The sequence below is a fragment of the Ascidiella aspersa genome, chromosome 2 (genome assembly GCF_963924565.1).
Source record: "Ascidiella aspersa chromosome 2, kaAscAspe10.2, whole genome shotgun sequence".
Classification (NCBI taxonomy): Eukaryota; Metazoa; Chordata; class Ascidiacea; order Phlebobranchia; family Ascidiidae; genus Ascidiella; species Ascidiella aspersa.
Window position 1 is genome coordinate 32,147,470 of NC_139448.1, and position 27,218 is coordinate 32,174,687.

General features: G+C 37.4%; 3 protein-coding genes across 3 annotated transcripts; all 3 read left to right on the forward strand.

The window, feature by feature from the left end:
* The first annotated feature begins 434 nt into the window (after positions 1 to 434).
* Positions 435 to 1,538, forward strand: LOC146164954 (phosphopantothenoylcysteine decarboxylase-like). The gene is made up of 2 exons (XM_083382909.1): positions 435 to 709; positions 1,149 to 1,538. The coding sequence occupies exons 1-2, from the start codon at positions 551 to 553 to the stop codon at positions 1,536 to 1,538; spliced, it is 549 nt and encodes a 182-aa protein (XP_083239035.1). The 5' UTR covers positions 435 to 550.
* Positions 1,539 to 1,547: 9 nt separating this feature from the next.
* On the forward strand, positions 1,548 to 4,043 carry LOC146164955 (2-(3-amino-3-carboxypropyl)histidine synthase subunit 1-like). The gene has a single exon (XM_083382908.1). The coding sequence runs from the start codon at positions 1,548 to 1,550 to the stop codon at positions 2,844 to 2,846; it is 1,299 nt and encodes a 432-aa protein (XP_083239034.1). The 3' UTR covers positions 2,847 to 4,043.
* A 4,457-nt stretch (positions 4,044 to 8,500) lies between these two features.
* Positions 8,501 to 18,293, forward strand: LOC146164956 (dolichyl-diphosphooligosaccharide--protein glycosyltransferase subunit 1-like). Its single transcript, XM_083381172.1, has 11 exons — positions 8,501 to 8,817; positions 10,379 to 10,533; positions 11,446 to 11,656; positions 12,201 to 12,448; positions 12,786 to 12,940; positions 13,244 to 13,343; positions 13,691 to 13,829; positions 14,691 to 14,858; positions 15,288 to 15,356; positions 15,972 to 16,100; positions 18,031 to 18,293. Exons 1-11 carry the CDS (start codon positions 8,602 to 8,604, stop codon positions 18,211 to 18,213), a joined length of 1,773 nt encoding a protein of 590 aa, XP_083237298.1. The 5' UTR covers positions 8,501 to 8,601; the 3' UTR covers positions 18,214 to 18,293.
* Positions 18,294 to 27,218: the final 8,925 nt, after the last annotated feature.

Here is a 27,218-nt window from a genome sequence, read left to right on the forward strand (position 1 = left end):
AAAATCAAACTAAATTTATATTCCATCGGTTTCATTTAAAACAGGTCCCGAATCTTCTGGTTATATTTGCTTTGAAATACGATACTTAGTAACCTATATATCTTGATAAGGTAGGAACAACGCCCATATACTTGTACAGAGGACATAGTGTGTGTATGACAGCCACTGATAGAGCCAGCAGCTGTCGTTGACAATCTTCAGTTTGATCTTCAATCTGGAGTTGAACCCGAGTAGTACAAAATCCCTGTTTACTTTAGCAGTCATCGGAGGGTTTCGCTGAGTCACGTACGCAACATTGTATCCTTGTCTACACAGATAAAACACAGAAGTCAATCACTTGTACGTGCGCTAAATGTTATACTGCTAAACGTCTGTACGATATAAACATTTTATTTTCGTTAGTTTGTATTACTTTTCCTTAAACGATTTTTATATCGAATATTCAAATTTTATGTGATTCTAATGTCGCGGATTTCTCTTCCCAGACGGCACCAGCTGTTAAGAAGAAATTACTAATTCTCACTTTTTTGTTGGTTAATTTTTATTCTCTATGGTTAATTTGCTGATAGGTTGCACAGGTAGTGTAGCCACTAAAAAGATACCCGAGCTTATCGCCAAGTTCAAGCTGAAAATAGACAACGTTTCGATTCGTCTAGTGACGACCGAGAACGCCAAACATTTCGTCGACCTTGAAAAGATTAATACAGAGGTACGCAGATTCGGAAAATATCTTTTTTGTATTTTTTTTAAAGTATGTGGTAATTTAAAGATTTTTGTGACGAACAGTCACTTTTTTTAGAACTGTTATGATTTTGGTATATCTAGACAACGAAATATTACTCATGTTACATAATAAACACCAAAATAGTAACGAATAATCTTCCAAAGCTTTGGTGAAATATAAGAGATTTTGCACTCTTACAAATATAAGAAAAACTGTGCATAAATTTTTATAAATTAATTTGAATGATATTTTTGGTAACTCCAGACCAATTGGTTTTACATCTAATGATGTGTTACATTACTAATTGAAAACTTCAGTTTTAAGATGTTTATGAACTTATACCATCCTTGCTTTGCTTACCAGACCCTGCTGTATAATACTGCAAGGTTGCGTTAGACATCTACTTAAGTTATTTTTCATACAGGTATACCAGGATATCGACGAATGGAACAATTGGTCTGAAATTGGGGATCCAATACTTCACATTGACCTGAGAAACTGGGCAGATATTTTTCTGATAGCTCCATTGGATGCAAACACCCTTGGCAAACTTGCCCATGGCATTTGCGACAACCTGGTAACCCTCATAGCAAGAGCCTGGGAAATCGACCAAAAACCACTGGTGTTTTGTCCTGCTATGAACACGTCTATGTGGAAGCATCCATCCACTGATATAAATATATCTATTTTAAAGCAGTGGAAGTACATCGAAATACCACCGATACACAAGAAACTAGCTTGTGGTGACGAGGGCGTTGGTGGTATGGAAACTGTTGATAATATTATTATTCGCATTTCATCTCTAATTAACTAAGGCTGCAGAATGATAAAACAAACAAACAATATGATCAAGGCTGAGAGCCAAGCCATAGTCTCGACAACCGTTGTTAAAGCCAATCCTATCCGCAAAAGGTTCGGACCAAAATCAAGGGCAAGTTCAGGCAACAAAATTCCCGATGACATTTTAAATGACGTAAAGCTGCAGCAGGCCGTGTCACTGTTGCCGCCAAACTACGAGTTTGAAATTTTTAAAACGGTCTGGCGAATAAAACAGGCTGGCTCCAAAATGGTTGCTCTGCAGTTCCCTGAGGGGCTTTTAATGTTTTCTTGCATCATCGCCGATATTATTGAAACCTTTACAGAAGCGGATACAGTAATAATGGGGGATGTAACTTATGGGGCTTGCTGTGTTGACGATTATTCCGCCAGGGCTTTGGGCTGCGATTTCATGGTACACTACGGTCACAGTTGTCTTGTACCCATCAACAACATGCCCGACATGAAAATGTTGTACGTGTTTGTGCACATTAAGATCGACAATAGTCACTTTGTCGAAACGATTAAATTCAACTTCACCACCGAGCAGAAGATTGTCCTGGTCAGCACTGTTCAGTTCATTACAGCTCTGCAAGCCACCAAGAAAGAACTGGTCAGCTGTGGAATGAACATTGTAGTGCCACAAATAAAGCCACTTTCGCCTGGCGAAGTTCTTGGATGCACTTCACCGTTTTTAAATGGAGCAAACGCCGATGCTGTGATATACTTGGGGGACGGCCGGTTCCACCTGGAATCTATGATGATCTCCAACCCGGAGTTGCCAGCTTATGCCTATGATCCTTACAGCAAGGAGTTCACCAGAGAAAGGTACGACCACAAAAGCATGCTGGACATAAGGAAAAAGGAAATCAACAAAGCGGCAGGTTGCAAAAAGTGGGGTCTGATCATGGGAACCCTGGGAAGACAAGGCTCTCCCAAGGTTGTCAACCATCTCAGGACTAGCATGCTTAATGCAGGCAAGGAGGTGATCACTGTTTTGCTGTCAGAGTTGTACCCCAGTAAACTGAATCTTTTCAGTGATGTTGAGGTCTGGGTACAATCGTCGTGCCCCCGTCTGTCCATTGACTGGGGTTCCTCTTTCGACAAACCCCTGCTTAACCCATACGAGGCGTCAGTCGCTCTGAACCTGATAGAGTACAAAGAAAGATACCCGATGGACTTTTATGCCAACGAAAGCTCAGGAGCTTGGACCCCAAATAACGCTCTGCATAGACCCATTCCAAAGGCTAGGGCAAAAGTTGATAAGCAAAATGTTTTGTCAGGTGGGGATGTCTTGTCCATTTAAAAATAATAGCTGAATGGTCTGTTTAAGGATTGTCTGTTTAAGAGTTGTAATGTAATGTTTTCCCCAAATTTAAGGTATTCTTGTTGGTTTGATTTGTTTGTATGTATTTTATTTATTGTACAAGTTTCCACTATTATTGCCTGCCACAGTTACCTTTTTAAGTATGTGAGACAAAATCGGAGTGGTCATTAAAAACGTTTTATTTAAAGTGTGTTTCAGTACAATTTTCAAAATGTGCGTTTTATCGTGTTTCAAGCATTCTGTAAGGGCCCTGATGTTTCTAATTCATGTTTAGAGATTACCTCCTGCCAATACAAATTCTAGTTAAAACCACACTTACCTTATTACGTATGTGAGATAAAAGTGGCCGTTAAACGTTTTATTTGTGCGTTTTTATCGTGTTCAAGCAGCTTGTAAGGATCTTGGTGTCACTATTTCACGTTTAGAGTTTCCTACATGCAAATACGAATTCGAGTTAAATTATCGCCTGATTTATAACACTTCACAGAAAAGGGCCTAAAAACCTCCCAAGAGACTTTGGTGACGTTGTTGAAATCCACCAAAAGTTAGAAAACGCATTTCTTTAATTCAGCTAACTTAGGGGTTAAAATTTTATTTACCACGGACCCCTAAAATTTTTTTTGGCTTCGCGCGGTCCACGTTAGGCAAAAATATTTAAAAAATGACGTCATAAATTTATGTCACAATAAGTCACAATACAGATAGACTTCATAAATTTGCTGATTTCGGTCAAAAAATGTGAAAGTGTAATGGAGTCAAAATACTCCGTTTAATTTTTAAATAAATTGTTTTCTATGACAAATTGATCACTTTTTAAATATAGACTAATATTTCAATTAGGCCTTTATGGACCCCCTAAAACTGTTTTTTCCCCAAGGGGTCGATGGACCCCAGTTTAAAAAACCCTGAGCTAACTTGTTAGGAAATTGTTTCCTGCTATGCGTACTAGCGATTCCCCCGACTGGATTGAGGACACTTGGACCTGCGCAATGAACATTGGTGTTGTTTTACTTTTTAGCCTCCGCCTTTACGATGTCGCTTGAACGTGTCTGTGTTTGTCGCGTGTAGCGTGCACATAGCTTTCGCTGTTGTTTCTTGCGGTCGCCGCCGCCGCCGCCGCCGCCGCCGCTTTTTCGATTTGCTCACCTCAAACGAACCAATTGTTTTTTCGCTTGACTCGTAAACAATAAATTTTCGCGGACCTCGACTTCACTTATGGTGATTTAATTTTATTGTGTCATTAGGTTGGTCTGTTTCTCATCTTCCTTTTTTAACTATTCTTCGGAGAATAAATGAATTTTAACTTTGAAGCCTGGGGGCGAAATGAACTAGTTTTTCTGAGGTGGCATTCCGTCGACCATTTTTTAAATTTTTTTTATTTTGGGGCAATGGAGTTACCAAAAATATGTAGAATTGACGAAGCTAAAACTTACTTCTTATTATGTGACTTATTTTGATACTATTCGGCCTTCACAATATATTTTATCCGTGATTTGCAACTAACACAACGGTAACTACTTCTAAAAACCGATAAATTTATTAAAAAAACAGTATGTTAATAATGAATACACTAATATTGTTAACGATAAAGCAAATGGTGGACTAATAAGCTGGACAAAAGTACCTTCTATTGTTTTACTTTCATCTATTTCAGCGGTTCTTAACCTATGGGTAATTACCCATATGTGGGTAATTTCACGATAGCAGGTGGGTAATCAGCTGAACCAGAATATTTAAAATTATAAATGCAACAAACAATGTCACAGCTGTAAGTGGTAAAGTTGCTTTATTACTCACACTTTTTGATGTTTTAAGTCCGTTTATCTTTAAAACAACCAAACAAGCACAGGGATATGTTATATCATTTTAAGAATTGTATTGTCATAGCGTTGCTTTGAAATCAAAATCCCGAAACAAGCTGTTAGATCTGGAGTCAGATTTGGATTTTAGGTAATAGGACTTTGATCTGGAAAGAAATGGGTAATAAGGGAAAAAAGGTTAAGAACCACTGATCTATTTTGTCGGGTATCGGTAATGTAAACAAGCAAGAATGGGACGTTAAACCACACACAGCGAAAAATGAATTTTTTGTGCAATCTTTGTTGCAATTCAACGGCTCATCAAAAGACTGCATAACCCTATACCTAATAAAAAGTGCTTTGTTCACAATATAATAATAAGCGGAAACATATTGCGTTAAGTGGAAGCATAGGGTTAGCTACTAGCTTTTGGTAGCACGTTGAAAACTAAATATTTAAACACTCACATTAAGGTATTGCAGGGGTTTCCAACTTAAACATACCGGCGTGCCAATTATTATGTTATAAATTCTTCCCGTGCCAAAGTTTCGTAACTAATTCTTCTTAATCTTATAAGCGCTTAACAAAAAACAAACTAATTTTTTTTTACAAAAAATAAAACCTTTATTTTCACACGAAAAACATTTGTTTATTTAATCAAGCAAACCATTCATTAATTGACCAAAGCGCTTCTTTGCAAACGTTTATATCAGCCAAACTATGAAGCTAGATTGGCCTTAAGAAATTCAGTATAATGTTATTGTCAGTTGTCGTGACCGCGGTTGTTTTATATTGTGAATAAACAATGGCAATTGGCTGAATAACAAATTTAGTGTTTTGGGGGGCTTGCGTGTCATTCTTTATTAGGTGCCGCATGTTGAGCACCCCTGAGGTAGTGCATAATTCTATAACACGACTTTAGTTTATTGTAAGTAACTAAAAAAAAGAGAGCGCAACAGGTTAAATATTGCACATAAACGCCTCAATTGATAACACCACTAAATACACCTTAGTGTATATAGCCTACAACCTTACAAAGTTAACCGTGACGTTACAAATTAATTAGCCTGCAAAGTACCTGACATGACGGTTGACTTTATCCGGGAACCGTAAATAACGGTTAGGCTAATTTTTTAATTGCACCATCATCTTAAAAGAGTCGTATAAATAATGCGATTTGGTATTTAAAGTTTTTATTTTAGTAAGAACCTTTGCAATCCTGATGTCATAAGCATAACCTAAATATGCGTAGACAATTATGTGAACTTTTAAAATCAAGTTGATTTTATTATATTTTATGCCATTTTCATCAGCAGCGCTAAGAACAAAAAAAACGAAGAAAATCGTTAAAGTGATATCACACTATATATGGCTTGAGTAAAGAGAAATTGTAATTTTACTATATGTCATGTAGCCTACTTCAGCCAAAGGGGCCAACTCACGTTGTAAGTCCTTAGGAAGCCTACTGTATATATGGAGGCTTCAGTTTGGCTCAAAATCATGGTTTCGCTGAGTTTGCCAAATCACATTATAGGCATCCGAATGTAAGGAAGTTCGTTTAGCGTAAAACCAATATTTTGGAACGGTCATGCTTTACTCTGCCAAGGGCGATATGTCTCCCAGCAAAGCTGCCACGCAAACGTGACACCGTGGTCTATCTCTGTAGAAGAAACTTTGTATCAGTTGACAGCGCATCCCTTTCCTGCCTTTCGATCATTCACAACTTTCAATGCCACAGCACTGTTGACATTTCTGCAAGTTGGAAGATTAAACAGCGCGTTAGTAATAGCGTTTTTGATTGTTTATCAAAAATACGGATGGACTCCATGCGTAACTGTATGACTACAGTAAATTTACTACAGAGGCTATCTAACCGAATGCGAATGCTTTTGCAAGGGATTTTTAACTTTAACTTCTTTACTTTTCGTGAAACAATATAAGAGAAAAAACAAAAATATAATACCGGTCCTAGGCTAAAAACAACATTTGTTTTTCTCGATGATTTTAAATGTGGGTAGGCTATATAACGATAAGAGTTTTTGTTGTGTTCTAAACAGAGAATGCAATTATTTGCACTCATCCTGTTTGTTTTTCCAATGGCAAAAAAAGGTCACTCAAACATACAAAAGTAGTATTTTAAGCTACTAAAGGTCTATAAAACATGCACGGTATAAAACTAAATATGATACCGGGTCTCTATTAATAACGCTGCTTGTATACTAAGTTTTTTAATTAAAAAAAAAAGACATTCTTCATGAAAAAGTATGAAACGTAAAAGGCCTACTCTGACAAGCTCGCATAGCTATACCAAGGACATCCTATAGTGATAGCTGATATTTTTTACTTAGGAAGTATTTCGCACTGTGGTTCGATACCAAATGGCGTCTTTCACATGGCCAAAAAAGTAAAATACATGAAAATAAAATTTCCAATGGTAGGTTTTGCTGCGTTAGATCGTTAAGGATTGCTGCGTTCGGTATAGGCAATCATGGTTTAAACCCTGTATTATTGTGATATCGGATCAGCACCGATACAACCTGAGTAATAGACGTGTACCAATGCTACCAACTGATCTCTGACATCGGTTCTGGATGAGGGAGTCGAACCGGAACCGAACCGGAACTTTATGAACCGGTTATGGGTCAATTTTTTCCGAGCCGTAACCGAACCTGAACCGTTCGAGCCCGAACCTGTAAACAGAAGCGGCTCACTTCAGCATGACGTCACAACGTTTTTAAAAAAGTCAAGTTACGCCATGTTCGAAATTTTATGAAAACATATAAATATTGATAAATTAAAACGCAGGGAGTCGAACCGTTTGAGTTTTTCGGTTCAGGTTCTTTTCGGGTTTAACGATTTTTTCAGAATCCGGTTCAGTTCCGGTTTCGGTTTCGAGCAATTTAAAAGTTCTGGTTCAGCTCCGGTTCGCCTATCGTTATTTTAAAACCGGTTCATAAAGTTCCGGTTCGGATACAATATAAGTTGCGTTAAATTTAAAAATGTGGGTCAATAAATGTAGAGAATAAGCTTTGAATTGCAAGTCATGTTTTTTCAAAATGTCAAGTTCAGTTCCGGTTCGGTTTCTTAAAATCGTACATAAAACGGTTCAGGTTCGGTTACGGTTCGGAAAAAATTGACCCAAAACAGGTTCATAAAGTTCCGGTTCAGTTCCGGTTCGACTCCCTGTTAAAACGTGGATTTTTTTTTATTTTTCGTATATTTTAATAATGAGTGCCGTTTTTTAATACGCCACGTAATAATTACAATTCAAAGATATATTCTCTACAGTCTACATTAATTGACCCACATTTTTAAATTTAACGCAACTTATATTGTATCCGAACCGGAACTTATGAACCGGTTTTAAAACAACGACGGTCGAACCGGAGTTGAACCGGAACTTTTAAATTGCTAGAAACCGAAACCGGATCTGAACCGGATTCCGAAAAAATCCTTGAACACAAATCGAAACTGAACCGAAAAAGTCAAACGGTTCGACTCCCTGTAATCTAAATCTAAATTATTGGACACTAGACGAAATACCCGGCGTTGCCCAGGTTAAATAGAATGTTTACCAATTATTCTAACTGGTTAAAAAATATTCGTAGCAGCAAGTTGTTTAGTCAGCGACCGACCGGGCGAACATGTTGCCACACACACACATCTCACAAATCTTCTCTTTTATGTATATAAATATTCCTAAGTGGTATTTTGTCACTCACGCCAATAAAAGACATAAGATTTCTATAATTTACCGGCAAAGTGATTGGTTGACTACGCAGGTCACTGGTGCGTGAAGTAATTCAACGTGGATAAGTTTGCAACGTCACCGATTTGGTCCGACTCAGCACCTGTTAAGTTTCTGCATTTCCAACTTTATCTACAGTTTCTTTTCAGTTTTCGTTATCCCTAACGGTTAAGATTTGTCTTGAACCATGAGGTTTGTCTGTTTTGCCCTTGTGTTGATTGCTACGGCCAACGCTGCCTTGGTAAATGAAGAAGTAGCGAGAACGATTGATCTTAAATCTCACCTGGTCAGGATCTCGACGACCGTAACTTTGAAGAACGACGGACCCTCGGCAGTGGCGAATTTCGAATTTACAGTTGACCCACAACATGCCGGAAATCTAGCCTACATATCTGTTGGAAAGGTAACATTTCTTATTCTTTTATGTGTATTTTGAAGTTTTATAAAAGTGTATTGCGAAGCCAAAGGTAAATACAGTGCGCTGGTCTAGAATCCTACCATGTTAACAATATTTTGGTTAGGTGAGAGTTTGATTGGGCCAAGTATCAATATTATATTTATTCTTACATATTTATGCCTTTCTTGCAAATCCAACTTTGACAACTCGTATCGTTAATGATAAAATAAATTTAGTAGGATTGTAGACCAGCGTCAAATGCAGCTCTGTTTATAAAACCTCCTAAAATGCTGGACTAGAATCCCACAACTTTTTTACAGTAACAAAATGAGTTGTCAAAATTGAACTTGCAAGGAAGAAATAAATATGTGCGAATAAATGTAGTAATGATAATACCACCCAGCACACTAACTCATATAATGTTAGAAATAAACCCCTAGACCAGGTATGTCCAACCCGCGGGACGCATTGTGGCCCGCCTGTTACTTACGTGCGGCCCAACACTTATTCTCACTTTCAACATCCTTTATTTAAAACAATTGTTTCGACTATCAACCAAACGTGTAGAACGCGCTGCATTTGAAGGCATAATCTCATATTTTTCTGAGACTATAATTGAGTCTAATGCTGCATTTTAACAGCCATCGAACGCTAATGCAGCCATCATTGTTAAGCAAGGTGTGTGTTTTAAAATGTGTTTTTGTGGACAGTTTTAAGAAAATATATCAGCCCAAATGTGTCGTACCGTGGCATAATACGGCATGTAAACTCAATTTGTCATAAGGCTGACATTCATTGCATATTTGCGCATGAGTTCACTCTCGAAGAGCGGATGTTTGTAAGTTAAGTTATTTTATGACGTGACAAAATGACGTAACTTATGACGTCACCCCTTTCATTTAATTGGTTTTGCGGCCCATTCTGTTAAAAGGTTGGACATTCCTGCCCTAGACAAAAATGTGGTAGAATTCTAGACCAGCGCCAAAATCTCTTTTACTTGGCTTTAAAAGTATAATAAAACCTTCCAAAAGGTGAATACAGCTCTGTTTGTAAAACCTCCCGTGACAAGTTTTTTTAGAAAGCAAACTATTGATTGCATTTTTGCACATTAGCAAATGATTGCACTACGGTGTCTTCCCAACATATATCTTTGGCTTGTATGCTTGTGAATGAAATATTGCTGTTTTACAAGAAGAAATGCATTTTTAACAATATGTAGAATTTTGGCACACAATAACTTGTAACAAAAACATTTTTGGTGGCCACAAACTATCCATGCTTTTGTGGCAGGTGCACACTTAAAATTTTAGAAATATTTTACTTATTTCGTTTCGAAACCTTCAGTTTGCATATAACACTGCAACACGCCCAAGATCTCTTGGTGGAAAGTGATATGCAAGGAAACTTGCCAGTTTATTTTACTATTGCTATTGATATATCTAGTAAAATGGGCAATCAAGGACTGCATAACATAAGAAATAAAAAAAAAACATGTTTCTAAATTTGGGAACAGATATACACTTGTATATGACCAATGCTTTCATTGCATTTCCATGTTTTTTTCCAGGAAGTTGATGGTGAACAAGTGAATTTTAAACTCACTCCAAAAGACGCAGCGAAGAAGACTTATTCGGTCACTTTGCCAAAGAAGTTAGAAGCTGGATCGACTTTGTCTTTCGTGGCGGAGGAGGTTCTTTCTGGTGCCTTGACACCATTCCCAAAGTAAGCACTGTGTTTGCTTTATGTCCCACCTTTACTAGACTATTTTTTTACTTACAAGTTTTATTTGTATTGTAAGTTGTAGACAATCCACACAAAAAAGTTTATATATATATATATTGATGACCTTGTGTATTTAAGTGCAATTTGCTACAATTAAATAAAATCCCAAGATATGAGAAAATTCGAATAGCATACTAATTTCAACTATTAACCATTATAACATAAGTAACAACAATAAACTAAGCAGTTTAAGATAGGCTAAATTACAGTATATATATATTTACTTTTAGTGTATAGTTACTTGTAAGTTTACTAATGTCCACTTTGGACTCCAACGGGACTGCTGAGCCACATTAATAAGAAAAAAAAAATGGTTCCAGCTTCGGCCCCACAAACAGAATAAAAATGGCCCGGTCTCTGGATCCCCAGTTCTGTTTATAAAGCGCAAAATGAAGACTAGTTGCATTTCGTAATTATCTTACTTTAAATTTTCATACCACTATATTGGTACTTTGACTTGCCTGACGGTGGTCTTTAACCGGATCACTGTGGGGTTTGTGTCCTGGGATTTTTTTTTCTGGGTAACACTGGGTTTTTTATGGCCAGTAAAATACTAAAATTATTACTTATACTGACACTTATATTATTACCTACACCACAACCAAAAAGGTGAAAATGTTGTGCCGATGCGCCGATGCGCAATTTAACTTGGGCCCTACCTCCAATTGGCGGCACCATCTCCCTTTGGGAATGGTTGTCCTGAGGACTGGGCCTGAACCACTTACTCACACTTCAGGCATTCCCGACCTTCTTTTTGGCCAATGGGAAGAAGAAGCCACTACCCCTTGACCCTTTACTTTACTCTTACTTTCTTTACTTTCTTTTAAAAAAACTATATTGGTACTTTGACAGAGAGATCAGCCAGTCTCAGAGCCAGCTCATCATTTATCGTGGAAACCATTTCTACTACTCCCCCTACAAGACCGAGAGCCAAACGACCGGTGTTGAACTTCCTTCCAGTACTGTGGAGAGCTACAGCAAGTTTGGAAGTCCCAACAAGGATGATTCAACCATCAAGTACGGCGACTCACCCTCATTTGAGAATGTGCCAGCATTGAGTCAGGTACATGAGAAATTACTTAACCTAAATATATTAGAAGTATTTTAATTTTGGAGCATAATGGTTGGAGATTGTAGTAAGACGTAGTAAGAATATCAAAGTCCATACAGAAGTAGGTATCATTTTGAATGTTTCGAATAACTCTTTATTCATTTTCAACATTGACAAACTTTTTTAACAAAAAATAATACTAATCTTTTAGAAAAATATTTTAGTACTTCAACCACAGGTAGTTAACATTTTTTTTTCAAATTTGTGTATTTGGTTTAAAATATTGTAATTGTGAATTCTTCATCCTTATGGTTTTTGACCTATAAAAATCCTTATTGTTTTTTGAGCTTTGAAATGCTAAAGTTTGACCTTTAACTATTCAAATTTAATAATATTGCTTATCTAAAACCAAACGAGTATTTTAGATGCTGGTCGCCAGCTAGGCGTGAAATAGCAAAGAAAATGCTCCCAAACTCTTTGGTCCAACAAAAATATTCTGTACCAAAAACCTTGACAATTCTAGTTATACATTTAAAACATTGTTCATGGGTTTCAGAATGCAATGAAGATCCACTACGAGAACAACAATCCCTTCCTAGCAGTGTCAAAACTTGACCGAATCATCGAGGTTTCTCACTGGGGCAACATCGCAGTAGAGGAACACATCGATATCCGCCACACCGGTTCCAAGCTGAAGGGATCTTTCAGCCGATACGATTACCAGAGACAGCCAAATAGTGGAGCATCATCTGTCAAATCATTCAAGACCATTTTGCCTGCATCTGCTGCTGATGTTTATTACAGGTATATAATGCGATACTTTAGCTAGAAACAACCCTTTTTGCTTGATGTGTAAGATATTATTTTTTATTACCTTTAAATGTGGACAAGGACACCGTGTTTTACATTGCAAATCATGTGCACATAATATTATGAAACTGCTTATTAGGGTATATGCCAACAACATTAACTTTTTTACCCCGAAATCCACTAATATCAAATGCTAATATGACCTTATTAACTGTAAAGACAGTGTAGGTACTTAGTGCTCCCCCTTACATATTACAAAAGGGCAATAACCCACTTGTAAACATGTTTGGCTGATATTGATATTATTTTATACCACACTTTTGGGTTCTAGAGATGAAATTGGAAACATTTCAACTTCCAACCTTCACGAGAGCGACGAGTCTGTCGATTTCGAGATCCGTCCACGCTTTCCTATTTTCGGCGGCTGGAAGACCTACTACTACATTGGGTACAATCTTCCCAGCTACAACTATCTATACACCAGAGGTCAATGTTGCTTAATATAATACTTTCTGGAAAATAAGCAACCTGTGCTGTCTGGTGGTCTTTGTGGCAATTTAATTTAACTTCGTGTCGTCACAAAACATTATGACATAACTTTATGATTCTATCTCTAAACAAAAATTGCCTCCCCCAACAAAAAAAAATGAGTAATCACCAGAGAAAATATATATATTCCAATGACATGTAGTACTTCAGGTCGGGCTTGACGTTAAAGGAAGTTTGGCCGGTTTCAAAGTTTGAAATTCACTAATTTAGACTGTAACCATTAAAGTAATTCACATCTAGGTGACACCAATGCATTGAAGATACGTTTTGTTGACCACATTATGGACGACCAAGTTGTGGAAGATCTCACTCTCAAGATCATTCTTCCGGAAGGATCCAAGTATGTTAACTTAGCACAACTAAACACCAGCATTTAAAATGTTTGAAAATGTTAAAAAAAGACTGATTTTAAAGTCGTCGGAGTCTTACCATAAAAAAAGGAATTTGTAGAGATCTGAATGTCTTTGGTGGCTTCTACAGTATGTTTTTTATGTAGCTCAGTTGGTAGAGAGACGGTCCGGTATGACCGGAGGTCGTTAGTTCCAACCTCATCTCAGGCTGGTTGTTTTTCTTGCCAGGCTTGCGTTAATATTCTTATATTGTTCGGCTGATTCGGTTAGCTTGTTGAAGACTTACATTGCATTATTTTATTTTTTAAATTTATTAAAGTTTGTTCCTTTTTTTTAGAAATATCAAGGTCCACCTTCCTTACGAAGCCAAGCGTGCAAAGGATGAGCTTCACTTTACCTACTTGGACACGGTTGGACGACCAGTTATCATCTTCAAGAAGCAAAACCTGGTGGAGCAACATATCGAAGATTTCACTGTAAGCAAATGTAAAATAGATTGACCAATGCAATGGTGTTAACTTTTCTAAGTAAGTTTCATGGCAGACTCATCAAGTAATTTTTTTAATAATTTCTAGGCTCACATTATAATAAAGAACACCTATATTGCGAAACTTATCTAGATGGTTGTACTCCGTGTACCAGACACTTCGCATTAGTCAATTCATGGTGTTAGCTTAAATAACCAAACATGTCCTATTTGTGCAAAATTAGTTGCCAAGAATTGCAAAGGGTGGTCCAATGCACATGTTGAATCTCATAATAATATTGTGGTCTCGGAAGCTGGGCAACTTGGAGCATCCTGCTTTGATTATTATAGAACATCCATTAACATGGACAGAAATATAATTAATAAACCATTATAAAATAAAACTTTTATCAAATTCTATAAATATTTTGTTGCTACCAGGCATAGTATATACTGAATAGCTCTTTTGATAATTGTTAAATGAAGTACAGAAATAAGCTTCTGTCTAGTATATGCAGCAAACTCGTGGTAAATGTAACCAGCGGACGCTTTTAAGTGTGTTGTTATCCTTAAACACCGTATTTTTTATAGTCTAGCCAAACTCGTGAATCACTCATTCGAATTAAGATATACTGACGATGCCATTTCTAGGGAAATATATATTTATATATTAATCAGGAATAGAGGTCGATATTTATGTTGCAAGAGGCCCAAGGTTATTTCCAATATCACGCATTCAGTGCAACACGGACGATATTATTAATAAACCTTGTCCATTATAGTAAGAAACATGGAGCAAACTGGTGGTAAATGTAACCAGCGACGCTTTTAAGTGGCTTATTTGTAAACAACATCCCCTTTATCTTTTCAGCTGACCTACAACTTCAATCGCCTCCTGCTCCTCCAAGAGCCTCTCCTCATCGTCGGAGCATTCTTCCTCCTCTTCTTCACTGTGATCATCGTCGTGCGTCTCGACTTCTCAATCGCCCAGGATAAGATGTCCGAGGCAAGGATGAGGGTTCAGGGAGTCATCGAAAAGGTAATTTGTCCTACCGTCAGTTTGTGACGTTTGTAATGTGGAGACGTTTTTTTGTGTTCGGCTGGGTTTATCTGATTCAGATTTGTATGACTATCTCTCTCCTTTTGTATAAAGCTGAGATTTTGCTGTATCCCGTCAATTTGAAAACAGCAAGTGCCATTTCTGGCCAATTCTATTAATTGGACAATGGACATATATATTTCGGTACTTTGAAAGGCTATAACTAGCAGGAATCACTTCCCCTTTCCATTTATCTGACGTAAATAAATTCTAAATGGGCAAATTTGTTCAAACTGCATAAATATGATGTAAAAGTTCGCAATTGATTCTAAATAAAATCAGTAGAATAAATCATTACGAAGATATAGAGGTAGTTTAATAAGACTTGTCCTTGCCGACTCGACTATAACTTTGCTCGCTTTACTCCAGGTACAAGCCGAGCAAGCCAAACGTGACGCGTGCTACAAAGCTTACGATGCAGCAGTGACCAAATACAAGGTACAACAACATCTACATTGTACTTGCTATAATCGTCGCAACTTTATGTGCAGGTCACATCAACACTTGTTGATAGCCAATTTATGTGGTAATTCTCACACGAACCACGATAATTTGAAAAAAAACTACGTTTTCGAATTTTATAACCGAATAAGCGGTTCATCACAAGCACTAGTCGAGTACCCAAGTGACTATCACATTTATGGTATAATTTTTTTATTCTACCAAAAACTTAACTTCACCCTTATTTCACAACGAGGTTGCCACAGTCTTGGAATTAATTTAGGTCTTGAAAAGTCTTTAAAAAAACTTGATTTTTCCAAAAGTATTTGAATTTATTTTATGTCCACCTGAAGTTATGTGTTTCAAACAGTGCCGTTCAAATGTTGTTTTCTCATTGTGTTTTAACATGGCATTTGTGCTGTTTTGTTTTCGAATTTTATTAAAAAAGCGTCAAGCGATCCGATTTAAGATGGGTAAACTAAAAGCCTACCACTTTCCTTTGAAAGATCTCTCAATGTCTTTGAATTGTAACTGGCAAGCCTAAACAACGACATATTTATTACCAAAAAAATCGCATTTAGTCAAATAACACTTGCACGTTTCTCTACCCAGTCGACCAAGGATCACACCGGCTTCGCCAACAGCCGCAAGTCGATCGAGAAAGACCACAAGGAGGCCACCAACTCCATCAACCAGCTGCTGTCCAAACTACGTGAAGATGCCTCAGAGGCCGCCGATAAGGTAACGACTTGTTTGACTTACTGGCCGCCTGACTGTCCTTTTTGTTCCTGCGCTGCGAGTTTCGAAATCTTCTATAATTTGGTGAAAACACTTGGGGCAAATCCCAGTTTTATTTCGCAGTTTTACGTAATGTGATAAAGTCCCAGAGTCCAGTTATTAGCTTCGAAATGAAATGTTAAGTTAGTACAATTCAATTTCCTAAAAGTCAGTGTGAAGTACAGATTTACCATTCGACATGTTGTACACACAATTTGTATCCACAACAAAAGGCCAAACAAAGTATTGCACGCTAAAACGACTCGTGCGCAGCTTAGCAGTTTCTAACGGCCACTATTTTATCTTGTTATTCTAATCTTAACGAACATTCTACCATCTATGTTTATCACGTATTTTTTTCAGCTTCGGATTATTTTATTTCTTTACCCACCAGGGAGGTATAATATTGTGTCCCAAGAAGGGAGTGATCACCCAGCTCATTCTGGAAGAGCAATTGAAGCACAGGAAAAGGGCCGGCAAAAAGGGACCGGGAAATAACCAGAGACAGGGATGCGCCATCGTGTCCATTAAGGACGCGTTCGAAGTTCAGACCGTCAAGAATTATTTGAGCCTGAGAATTGAAGCGGTTTGTTTTTAGCTGTTATTATTTATTGAGAGCTTAGCGCAGGTAGCAGATATTTGTTAAGGAACAGGGTAATTTTTTAGGATTAGTTTAAGGTTTGCCGTCGAAGAATATTTTGTCAGATTAGTGAGGTTTTAGAGCTAAACACAAGATTTCTTAATCAAGTTAAGACAAAAATCAAGGACTTAAATGATAAGGTACGCTATATTGGAAAAATGTGTTAGGAGTTGTTTAGGAATTATTTAAGAAACTAGTAGAGTAATGTAATTTATGGATATTTTTGTAGCATATATAATATATGAATATTGCAGTTTTTCATGTAGTTGAAGCCGTTTATAAAAAATCTAGATAACTTCTTTGAAAGGTTAACGCAGCCCCACAAGAGCTTAGGGTAATGAACTTAACACTATTTTTACTTACGACTTTTACCTTATCACGAACTTCCCTTATTGATTTACAACCAAACTCTTACTAACTCGTTGCTTGCTGATTCACATTTACGCGAACTGTTATTCCATCACTAACGGAACTATATAAAAGTGTGCCTCAGTTCTATCACTAACGCACTAAACTTCTCTTTTTATCACTAATCACTAACGTGCCTCTCATGAACTCATAAATCCTCTTGTATATACTTTCCTACCTTGTCTATCACACTACTGACTCACCTTCTCACGAATTAAACCTCATCAACCCCCACACTAACGGTAATTCGTACCTTAGTTATATCACAGGGGATCTTACATTGGGTTCCATGGACCCCTTGGGGGTAAGTCAACCAGTTTTAGGGGACCATGAAGGCCTAAGTGAAATATTAGTGTATATTCAAAAAAGTAAATTTTCATAATTTTTCATTTTTTTTTTATTAATTTTTCAAAAAAAACAGTTTAATTAAAAAAAAAACGGTGTTGCACAATGTATAAATAGTTCAGACTCCATTTCACTTTTACATTTTTTGGACCGAAATCAGATTTATGAAGTCTTATTTGTATTGTGACGTCATTGTTTGAGAATTTCTTGCCCACCGTGGTTCATGCGAAGCCAAAAAAAAGTTTAGGGGTTCTAATCCTTGTTCTATGACGAACACACCATAACACGAACTCGTCAAAATGTACTGTCTCACGAACTCGCTACTCGTTCCTTTCACAGGTGATCGGACTTGTTCTAACACACTACTGACTCGTATTCTCACCAGTATAACCTCATGAACCCACACTAACAATAAATCGTACCTTATTCTATCACGAACACATCCTCTCACAAACTCTTCAACGTCACGTCCCACGAACTCGCTACTCGTTTCTTTCACAGGTGATCGGACTCAACTCGCTCGACTCGAGTTTGCGCGAGAAGATCTCCCAGTCGATCCAGCAAGCCGAGAAGCTCGTGCAGAAGAAGATGAACAGGGAGCAGTACTTGGAACTGGACGGCAAGTGCCAGAAGGCAATGGAAGACATGAAGCAGAAGATCTCCGAGATCACCGACTACTTGTAAATAAATGATTTTTTGCAGGTCCTGCTTCGTGGCGGTGTCACAAAAACAGCCAATCGTATCGTTTTCTTAGATTTCTTTCGGCCCGTTTTTTTTTTGGATATTTAGAAGTTCAAAAAATTCGTTTTGTGTTTGAAGCGTCTCGCCCTCTTGATTCGAAGCTAATAAATGACACTTTTTGGAAGAAATTTGTTTTAGACAGCCAAGGTTTTGCTTATAAAGCAACACAACGCTTATTTTGCTATGCATGAACGGGTAAATGAAAAATCCACTAATGTTTGTGAATAGTCTTTACCTACATCAAAATTTATTGCATCCTATCGTAGCCGTGGCTTACACGCAGCATACCCATCTAAATCAACCACGTTAAGAAATTGCAGTGTTGTAAACCAGTCATTTTTAAATTACTCCAGTCAATAAGTCCCAAGTCAAGTCTTTTTGAACAAATGCCAAGTCCGAAGTTGCGCAAGTCCGGTCCTAATAAGAGCAAGTCAACTTCCAGTCACGTCTTGTCACAAAAATAAGCGTTAAACTATCCGATTTTTTAAACTAGTACGATTATGAGCAATACCTGAACTAAAAAATAAGACAAACCTAACATTTAGCAAGTGATTTGTTTTATGTGGAAACATTTCGATAAATAGCTCAATTTTATAAAAAATGCTTCAAAAAAACTCTTCAAGTCAAGTGAAGTCATTCACTTAGGTCATTACAACACTGAGAAATTGTACGATATTTTTCGCATGCAGCACCATTAGTAATTAAATTACCATCTTACAGACCCCTTAAATGTTTGCCCATTTAACTTTTAAGTTGTTTTTGGACTCCTTTATTTAATAAAAATCTCTACAAACTGTTTAGACACCGTAATACTAACAGAATGTTAGGTATTGGCACATGGTTGTTTCTCGACCCGCTACGCAGAGCGACGGAATTCGTATGGCTGTTGGTCCGGAGTAAGAACCTTTTTGCAGGCTAGTGGTTTTTCTAACTTGACTTGCTCGCATCATTAATCGCCAGATTTGGTTAGTCTGCTATGGCTTCTGGTGTTTTGTCAATGATACAAAAGTTGTTACGAGACCCATAGCTACCGGCTACAATCAAATTTGACTTTGCGTAAACAAGAAATTTAAAAATTTTCAGTTATTTGCTTTTTAGCTATAGGCCTAGTCGAGGAATGAATGTTTACTGGAAGTGGCAATAGTTGATATGTTTTTTGGCCCGGTAAAAAGGGTATAGGAACTGAACGTGTTGGCATTAAATTGAAAATGAAGAAAACAAGTTTCATTGAGCTTATGGTGTTGTGGCCTACGGGACTTAGTTTGTAATTGCAACAACGAATTAAACAAACGCATCGCACATTTTTAAAAAGCTGTAGCCTACGCATTCAATATTTAGACCGGTGTTTTGTGGCAACAATCCTGTCATAGTTTGACTACAGATCGCGGTGTCGTAAAACTTAGTCACATTTGCTTTAGCTGCGTAATCACACATCAGTCACAAACGCCCAATCACAGAAAATTTATATGAGCAGTTGGTGTGTAAACAAACGACAAGTCGTAAACATGGCGATGACAAATACAGGGCGAAATTATTGATGAGTGTTATACTGTACCGGAACAAATCTTAATAGCCAGTTTGGTAGCTGTTCCGGTATGGGGAATAGTTATTCTGGTATCCGTGTTGCGTGTAACATCCAAGACGCGAAACGCAGTTGCCGTATATGTCCAAGTATTTTCCATACGGGCAAGTGCATTGCTTGCGGCATAGATACGAGGTGCAGTAGTAGCTCGCCTTGTAGTTAACGACATTATAGCGCGGGCAGTGGGGAACGCATCGCAGACAACGGCATTCCAGGTCTTTTGGACAAGTTTCTGCAAAAATTTAGTAATTTAAGTTATTTCTCCTCTTCAAGATAGGGCACCCATCGTATTACACAAAGAGCCGGTAATTAATCGCGTTTAATAGGGTTTAATAGGCTACAAGAAAAAATCGCAACTTTTGCCTTGGCAACACCTTTTCATATTTTTTAACTTTAGTTTGTTGTTTGCATTTCTGTTGCTATTTTGTTGAACCTTTTTTAACAAAGTTATTCAGCTCTTGAAAAGTGAAGTTCAACAATCAAATCGAAAAACATACAAAATCACACCAGTTTTGTAGTTATTTAAGTCAATGGCTAGACTCAAGTGCCCGCAAGATACTGTTTTTAAATGACTTGAGTTTGACCAAGTCGTTTTGGCAATATAACTTGATTTCGCTTAAGTGTTTTCATGTAATGTGTGAAATTTGGTTAGTTAATTAGTTGTACACGAGTTTCTTGAACTATCGCTTAAGATCGGACAGTTTATATTTATTAAGTTTAACACTCCGGTTTTAAGCATATGACCTGACTGGAACTTAAGTTATTTGAAAACGATTTGTCCATAACATTGCCTCACATTTCATGCAAGGTAAACGAATTTTAAAAATAGCCATTTTTACGCTTTTTTTAAAAAAGTCATGCCGTATTGTGTAAGCACAAATTAACAAAAAAAGTTGGGCTTTATAGAAACAACCCACTTTCATTATCGCCTTACCTTTTTCGCTGCACCTGGCGCATTTACCATATTGCTTGTCCCAGTAGCTTCCCCTCGGGCAGGCGCACCCAGGCCTGCACCCGCAACCACCCCCACCGTGACCCCCGTAGCCCCCGCTCCCCTGGTAACCGTAGCTGCTTCCTCCTGCACTTCCGTAAGGGCTGTCCCGATTACTGTAGCTAATCGCGACATCTATTCCGTAAAATCCAGGGTTATCGGGGTGCCCTCCTTTGTATCCGCATTTCCTCACTCCGCACTTTTCGTCGCATGGCTTGCAACGGTGCCACACCTTGCCGTTTTCACACCCTGAAAAAAGTAAGGTTCTACTCGTGAAAGGTCAAAGTTAATTGTGTTGGTTTAAACCAGCGTGAAAAACACGCCTTATGCAGAAAATTTTATTTTGCTGGTCTTGCCCCATCTCCAATGCACCGTACTGGTATTTCATCATTTCTGCGCTACGTCCAACGATAATTATTCTAATGTTACTTCTTTTAGTGTCATGTTATGACGTTACTTTGTGAGGTCATCTCTGGAAATTTTTTTTTTTTACGGTGAAAATTTGTCTACTTTCATCCCGGTTTAAACATTCTTTCATATAACGCAGTGCTACTCAAGATTGTTTTTCACCAAATATTCGTTATATTTGCTAGCGATAGAAATTTTACGAATTTTTATTAAATTCTTTGCACAAGGCAATTTATTTGTTCATCATTGCTTGAGTTTTTCCGCAACAATAAGTTGTAATGCACATCATGAGACAAACAACAATATCCGCATTTTATTACCGCAATTGAATTTAGATACCAATCGAAATCATTGTACAAAGCCCCTGGAAAATTAAAACGACGCACATTTTATAGACCTCTGATAAACGTTTGGGCGGAGACATTTCACAAGTCGAGTTTTATTACCAGTAGGCCTATAGTGCTTTTAACCTGTACATCACAATGAAAAACTGTAGGCCTATGCTTTCCGTTAAACTTTTTTTGGTCAAAGTTTAATAATGCCAGCCGACATCTTTCTGAGTTTTACAAAAAGTGCAGCATACAATGCGTGACAAAATTTATTTCTCTTACTTGGGTATTGTCCACCTGACGAACCGCCATACGTTGATGGGTATTGTCCACCTGATGAACCCCCATACCTGGGTGGGTACTGCTCACCTGACGTATACCCACGGCCTCCTGATTGTTGGTCCCAAATATATTGTGCTCTAGCAGCAAAGACAAAGCACAGAGAGAAAGCCAAGAGTACCGAGTAGATCATATTCACGCTTTGCAGACCGTGCAATAATTTCTAAACCAAAGTTTGGCCGTTGGGGTAATTGCTACAATTCCAACCACCTGAAAACCTTTCACTGTTGCCTAATAAATATATTTCCGTCGAAATGACAGGACTGCAAAAATCTGCTACTCTTAAAGGTAGGGCGCGAACAAGAAACCGTTTTCAGCGAACTGATTTACACACACTCTGGGATTTCAGCTTTCGTGTGATTAAACCAAGACAAACGTGTCAGGTCGTTAATTTTAACTAGAAGTAGTCTTGGACGGAACTGTACCCTTGAGCACGATTAGTGGGACATTTTGCATAAGTTTCGGAAAATGGATGTCTTGTGAATGACACGTGATGCAACTATATCTGTCACCAAGTGAAAGTATATGTTTTAAAGTGAAAAATCTATGATCGCAAACCCAAAACGCAACACAAAAGTGATTCCGTTTCTTTAAAGTTTTGAAGAAATATGCTCTGTTTTTAACGTGCTATTTTGCTAAATTGTCACAAAACTACCCATTATGCCCCATCGACTGTGTCTGTCTTACGCGAAGTTCTCCATTTTTTTATGTTTCCGTATAGGTATTACTTCATTTCGTTAGCCCAAAATACTTTAGTGCCAGATAACACTAAACAAAATGGAGGTTCATATATATTTTGTCTGGCAAAAATACCACTTTTAACTTTGCCGTTTTAAAGTAATTGCTGCCAATACAATTTTTGTTTTAAGAAAATATCTGAAAAGGATATCAGACTCCAGACCAATAGAGATTGGCTAGCAGAATTTAAACGTGTGACGTTTGATTTTTGAAGCAAAATTTTGGCCGGATTTTTCTCTCGAAATTCTCGGCATTGACTAGAAATCGAGGTGGCGCACGCAATTCGTGACAAGTGACTTCGAAAAAGATCTTGGTTTATAACGTCCATGAAAAACGACGTGGCAAGAATATTCAATTTGCTGTAAATAGTCTGATCAATTTTTTGGAACTGTGGACCGTAAAATAATCCACAACAGTAGGCATTCAGTACAAATTAACGACTCGTAAAATACGGCCATAGTCCTATGCTTTTTTTTTTTTTTTTTTCTGCAAGTGCGAATGTGTAAAAGCAATTGTTCGCATGTAGGCTAACTGTTTATGACGCTATAGGCAGCCTACGCCAACTTCACAATCTTTAGCTGTATAACATGTATGTTTAATTTTTTCATATATCTATTTTTAAAGTTAGTACTTTAAAGCTGGCCTATATTAAAAAAGAATCGACATACACGACGCAGAACTGTTTTAAGCATCGTGTTGCATGAATTTTCCGCGCGTTAGAATACAACAATTGTTAGGTGTGAGGTTGTTTTCAAGAAACACTTTGTCGTCATTTTTATGTTAACTATTGTTCGATGAAGTTAAATCGCTAGTAATGCAGCAGTCACCTAAAACAAAAACGTGTTGACGAATATTTATTGTTTTTTAATGCTGTGTTTTTAACAGGAACAATAAAGTTTTAACGCGGGCAACATTAAATACACGTGGGCCGCGTGCTTCAGGTTATCCAACCCTGCCTCCGATATTCCGAAAGAATAGCTTCAAAATCGTCAAACAATAGTAGCGTTTAAATGTCTTCCATTTTGTTTAATACAATTAAAAAATAATGTTTAAATTCCATAACGATGCTTGCACAGATTTTTGGTATGTGACCAACGTGGCTCAACCATTTTGCCGATTGCTAGGCTAAACATATTTTGGGTGAATTTCTGTTTACCCATTTGTGCATGGTTCAGCAAAGCACAGCAAAAAACGTTTTCAGTTTTATTCATATTTAGCAGTATTGACAAATTAAAGGCTTTTGTAAGGATCCAACAGATGTACAGACTGACTTAATGGTCAGATTTTACCTGGTGAAATTCCTAGACGCATAATTTTGAGCCTGTTACAGGAATTAATTTATTGCAATTTATTTATTTATGGTTTGTCAATTGACAATCTTTGCTTTGTTCAGATGTTTACCACACAATATTATTCAACACTATAAAACACTCCAGAACTCATATATGCAGTTTGTTTATTTAACATATGACAAGTAAATATGGTGATGACGAGTATAAGTAGAATTGATTGATGCCGGTTTCTTTTTTTTTTTTACTTCATCCGACTTAACCTCTGTAACCTGAGGAATGACCATCCTGATAGGCGTTCTGGTATCCGTGTCCCACGTAACATCTCAGAATCGAAACACAACGACCGTATCTGTTCAGGTATTTTCCATACGGGCAAGTGCATTGCCTGCGGTATCGGTACGAGGTGCAGTAGCTGCTTGAACTGTAGCTACTGTAATAAAAGCGCGGGCATTTGGGAACGCATCGGACACAACGGAGCTTCAGGCCTTTTGGACACTTCTCTGCAAAAAATGTAATAAGTTCAGGTATTTGTTCTTTTCAAGTGTGACATAGGTCTATACTTAATTGTTTAATACATGAAAAAGTAAACTTTGGTCGCTGCAATAGATTTTAATTTATATCTTTCAGTTCATGTTTTTTATCAACATGCATCCTTTGGGGGTTTTACCTGGATCATTCAATGAATAAGGGATTTTAGTGAAAAAGCAAGGTAAGGCTAAAAAAATTTGCCTGCTGTGTGATTTGAACTCAACCTCGCGATACTTGGTTGTTTGTTGTTTCCTACTTTACTATAGCCATTTTTTATCATACATTCCGTTTCCCTATGTTTCTTTAATACAAGTGAAACAAAACACAAACAGTTCGAAGACAATGCTCTAAGTTCTGAAATTTTTTACCGAACCAAGCGCGTGTTGCAGAGAAAGAAAAACTTCCAAATAATTTGAAACAGCCATGAAACACACAAAAAAAACCTTTACCTTTTCTGCACCTTGTGCATTTACCGCGTCGCTTGTTCCAGAACCTTCCCCTCGGACAGGCGCACCCAGGCCGGCACCTACAACCACCACCACCGTGACCCCCGTGGCCCCCGCTCCCCTGATAATAGCTGCTCCCGACGCCACTCCCATACAAGCCAGCGATGCCCTGGTAACCGCTGAAGCCTCCTCCGTGTCCGCATCCCCTCGATTTGCATTTTCGATTGCAAGGCTTGCAACGGTGAAACACTTTGCCGTTTCTACATTCTGAGAGTAAGCAATTAAATTTACTCATGTGAATTTGTTAGATGCAAATTACGTGAGGTTGTGTTTGTTTATCAACGTGCTCGAATTTGGCAAAACATATAGTAACGTAGCATGCTCTACGTGATACACTTACTTCTCCTGCTGGAATATTCTCCACCAGCAGACGAACCACCTGTATCAGGTGGGTATTGCCCACCAGACGAACCACCTGTCCCTCCTTGTGACCAACTTGGTGTTCCTTCGGTTGTTACGAACAACAACATAGAGAATGCTAGCAGTGCTGAGTAAATCATATTTACTTTTTGCAATATACCTTGTGTGAATGTAGTTTAGCGTAAGATCTTTCATCCACGAATGACAAGCACTTCAGTTTTTTCCCTTTTATGTTCGAAGTTAAACTAAGCCTTTTTGCTTAATTGACTTTACAGGTTTAATGTGTTCAAAAATGAACTTTACGCGTCTGGTCGTTTTCGAAGCTTAATTGATGTTGGACTTTATTCACGCATGTGACACGATTTGTGCGTAAATAGTTTGCAAAACTTTTAGCAGACGGATGGCTTGGCATGATGCACAATGAAACTGTCTGCAACAAAATGAAACAAAAATGTGTATGAAGTCGAATTTGCAATATCAATTACCAAATAATAATACAATAACATTAACAGGATAACTTTCCAATTCGCCGAATTGGCAACTTTAATTTTTTGATTGTCCTGGTTATGGTTTTCGTCATGTCTAATAAGAACTAAAGTTGCCAATCTTTAGTGTATAAAGAAACACTTATAAATTAACAATTAAAATAATAGTCAGGTAATAAGATTTTCTCGTTGGCTTATTCTCAATTTTAATCTGCAAAAAATGTCAACGGTAAATTATTTTCAAACCACTTTAAAAAACGCCGCTAAAAATAATAGTGTAGCCAAATGGTGTTCATATTTTTGAACATTTGTATTTTTTAATATTTCTTAACACCCCCCTCTTAGCCTGGTTCCACACAGGCTAGTTTTACGAACAGGGTGCAGCGGCAAACTGTGTTATGGTTATTTCGGGAATTTTTCAGCATTCAGCAAAATTATGACTTGTCATGCTCCAGCCGACCGAACGTTTGGACAAAAAGCAAAAACGTTTTACATCAGCGGTTCTAAAATTATGCAAAATGCATGACAGTCCCGTTTAATGGATTCGCAGTCGACAAACTAAGTGATGCGAACAACACTAGAATAATTTATTGTAAATAAATCTCACATTTTATTGTGAATAATGTAAGTTCTTGTATTTTACCACTTTCTCTCATTTCATTTGTCAAATCTTATCTTGTTTTGGATTTTTGTTTTAAATAGTAAAGCGGTCTCAAACTCGTATGTTGGAACACTCACTTTACGCGCCATTTTTTTAAAGAGAATAACATTGTTTCTTACCCTCGTGGTGTATACGTCCCCTCCATGGGTTCCTAACACATAGGAAGTTATGTTATTTTTTTTTATTAATAATATATGAGGTTTGTTTTAGTGTTTCTAACTGACATGTAATTTGTAAAAAAATAAGTAATATTAAATTAAACTGATAAACGATTGTCAAAATGTCAGCACAACCACGATCGACAATTACACCAATCACAGTCAAGTTACTTTAAACTAACATGTAGTTAGTGTACAGTATATATAAGATCGTTGAAATCCTTCTACTTTGACCTGATGAAGCACGGATGTGTGAAAGCTTGCCAAGATTTCTTAGTATTATATACAGTGTCACCTGATTACCATTATTAACAATGTACATGTTATTAAATCAAGATATAGGCTTATATCCGGGATGTCGATATTTGGTATATCATTTAAATGTCGATACCTCATATTTTAAACAAAACCTATTGCGATTTCAAAATAACGTCATTAAGATCTTGATCAAACTGAAAAGTGCAATGGTAATGATTTTCAGGTTTCTAGCCGACCATTGCTTTTGCGCTAGGTAACGATATTATCTTCATTTTTTATTGTAATATTGTAGTGAAATATGTCTTTGAAAGAT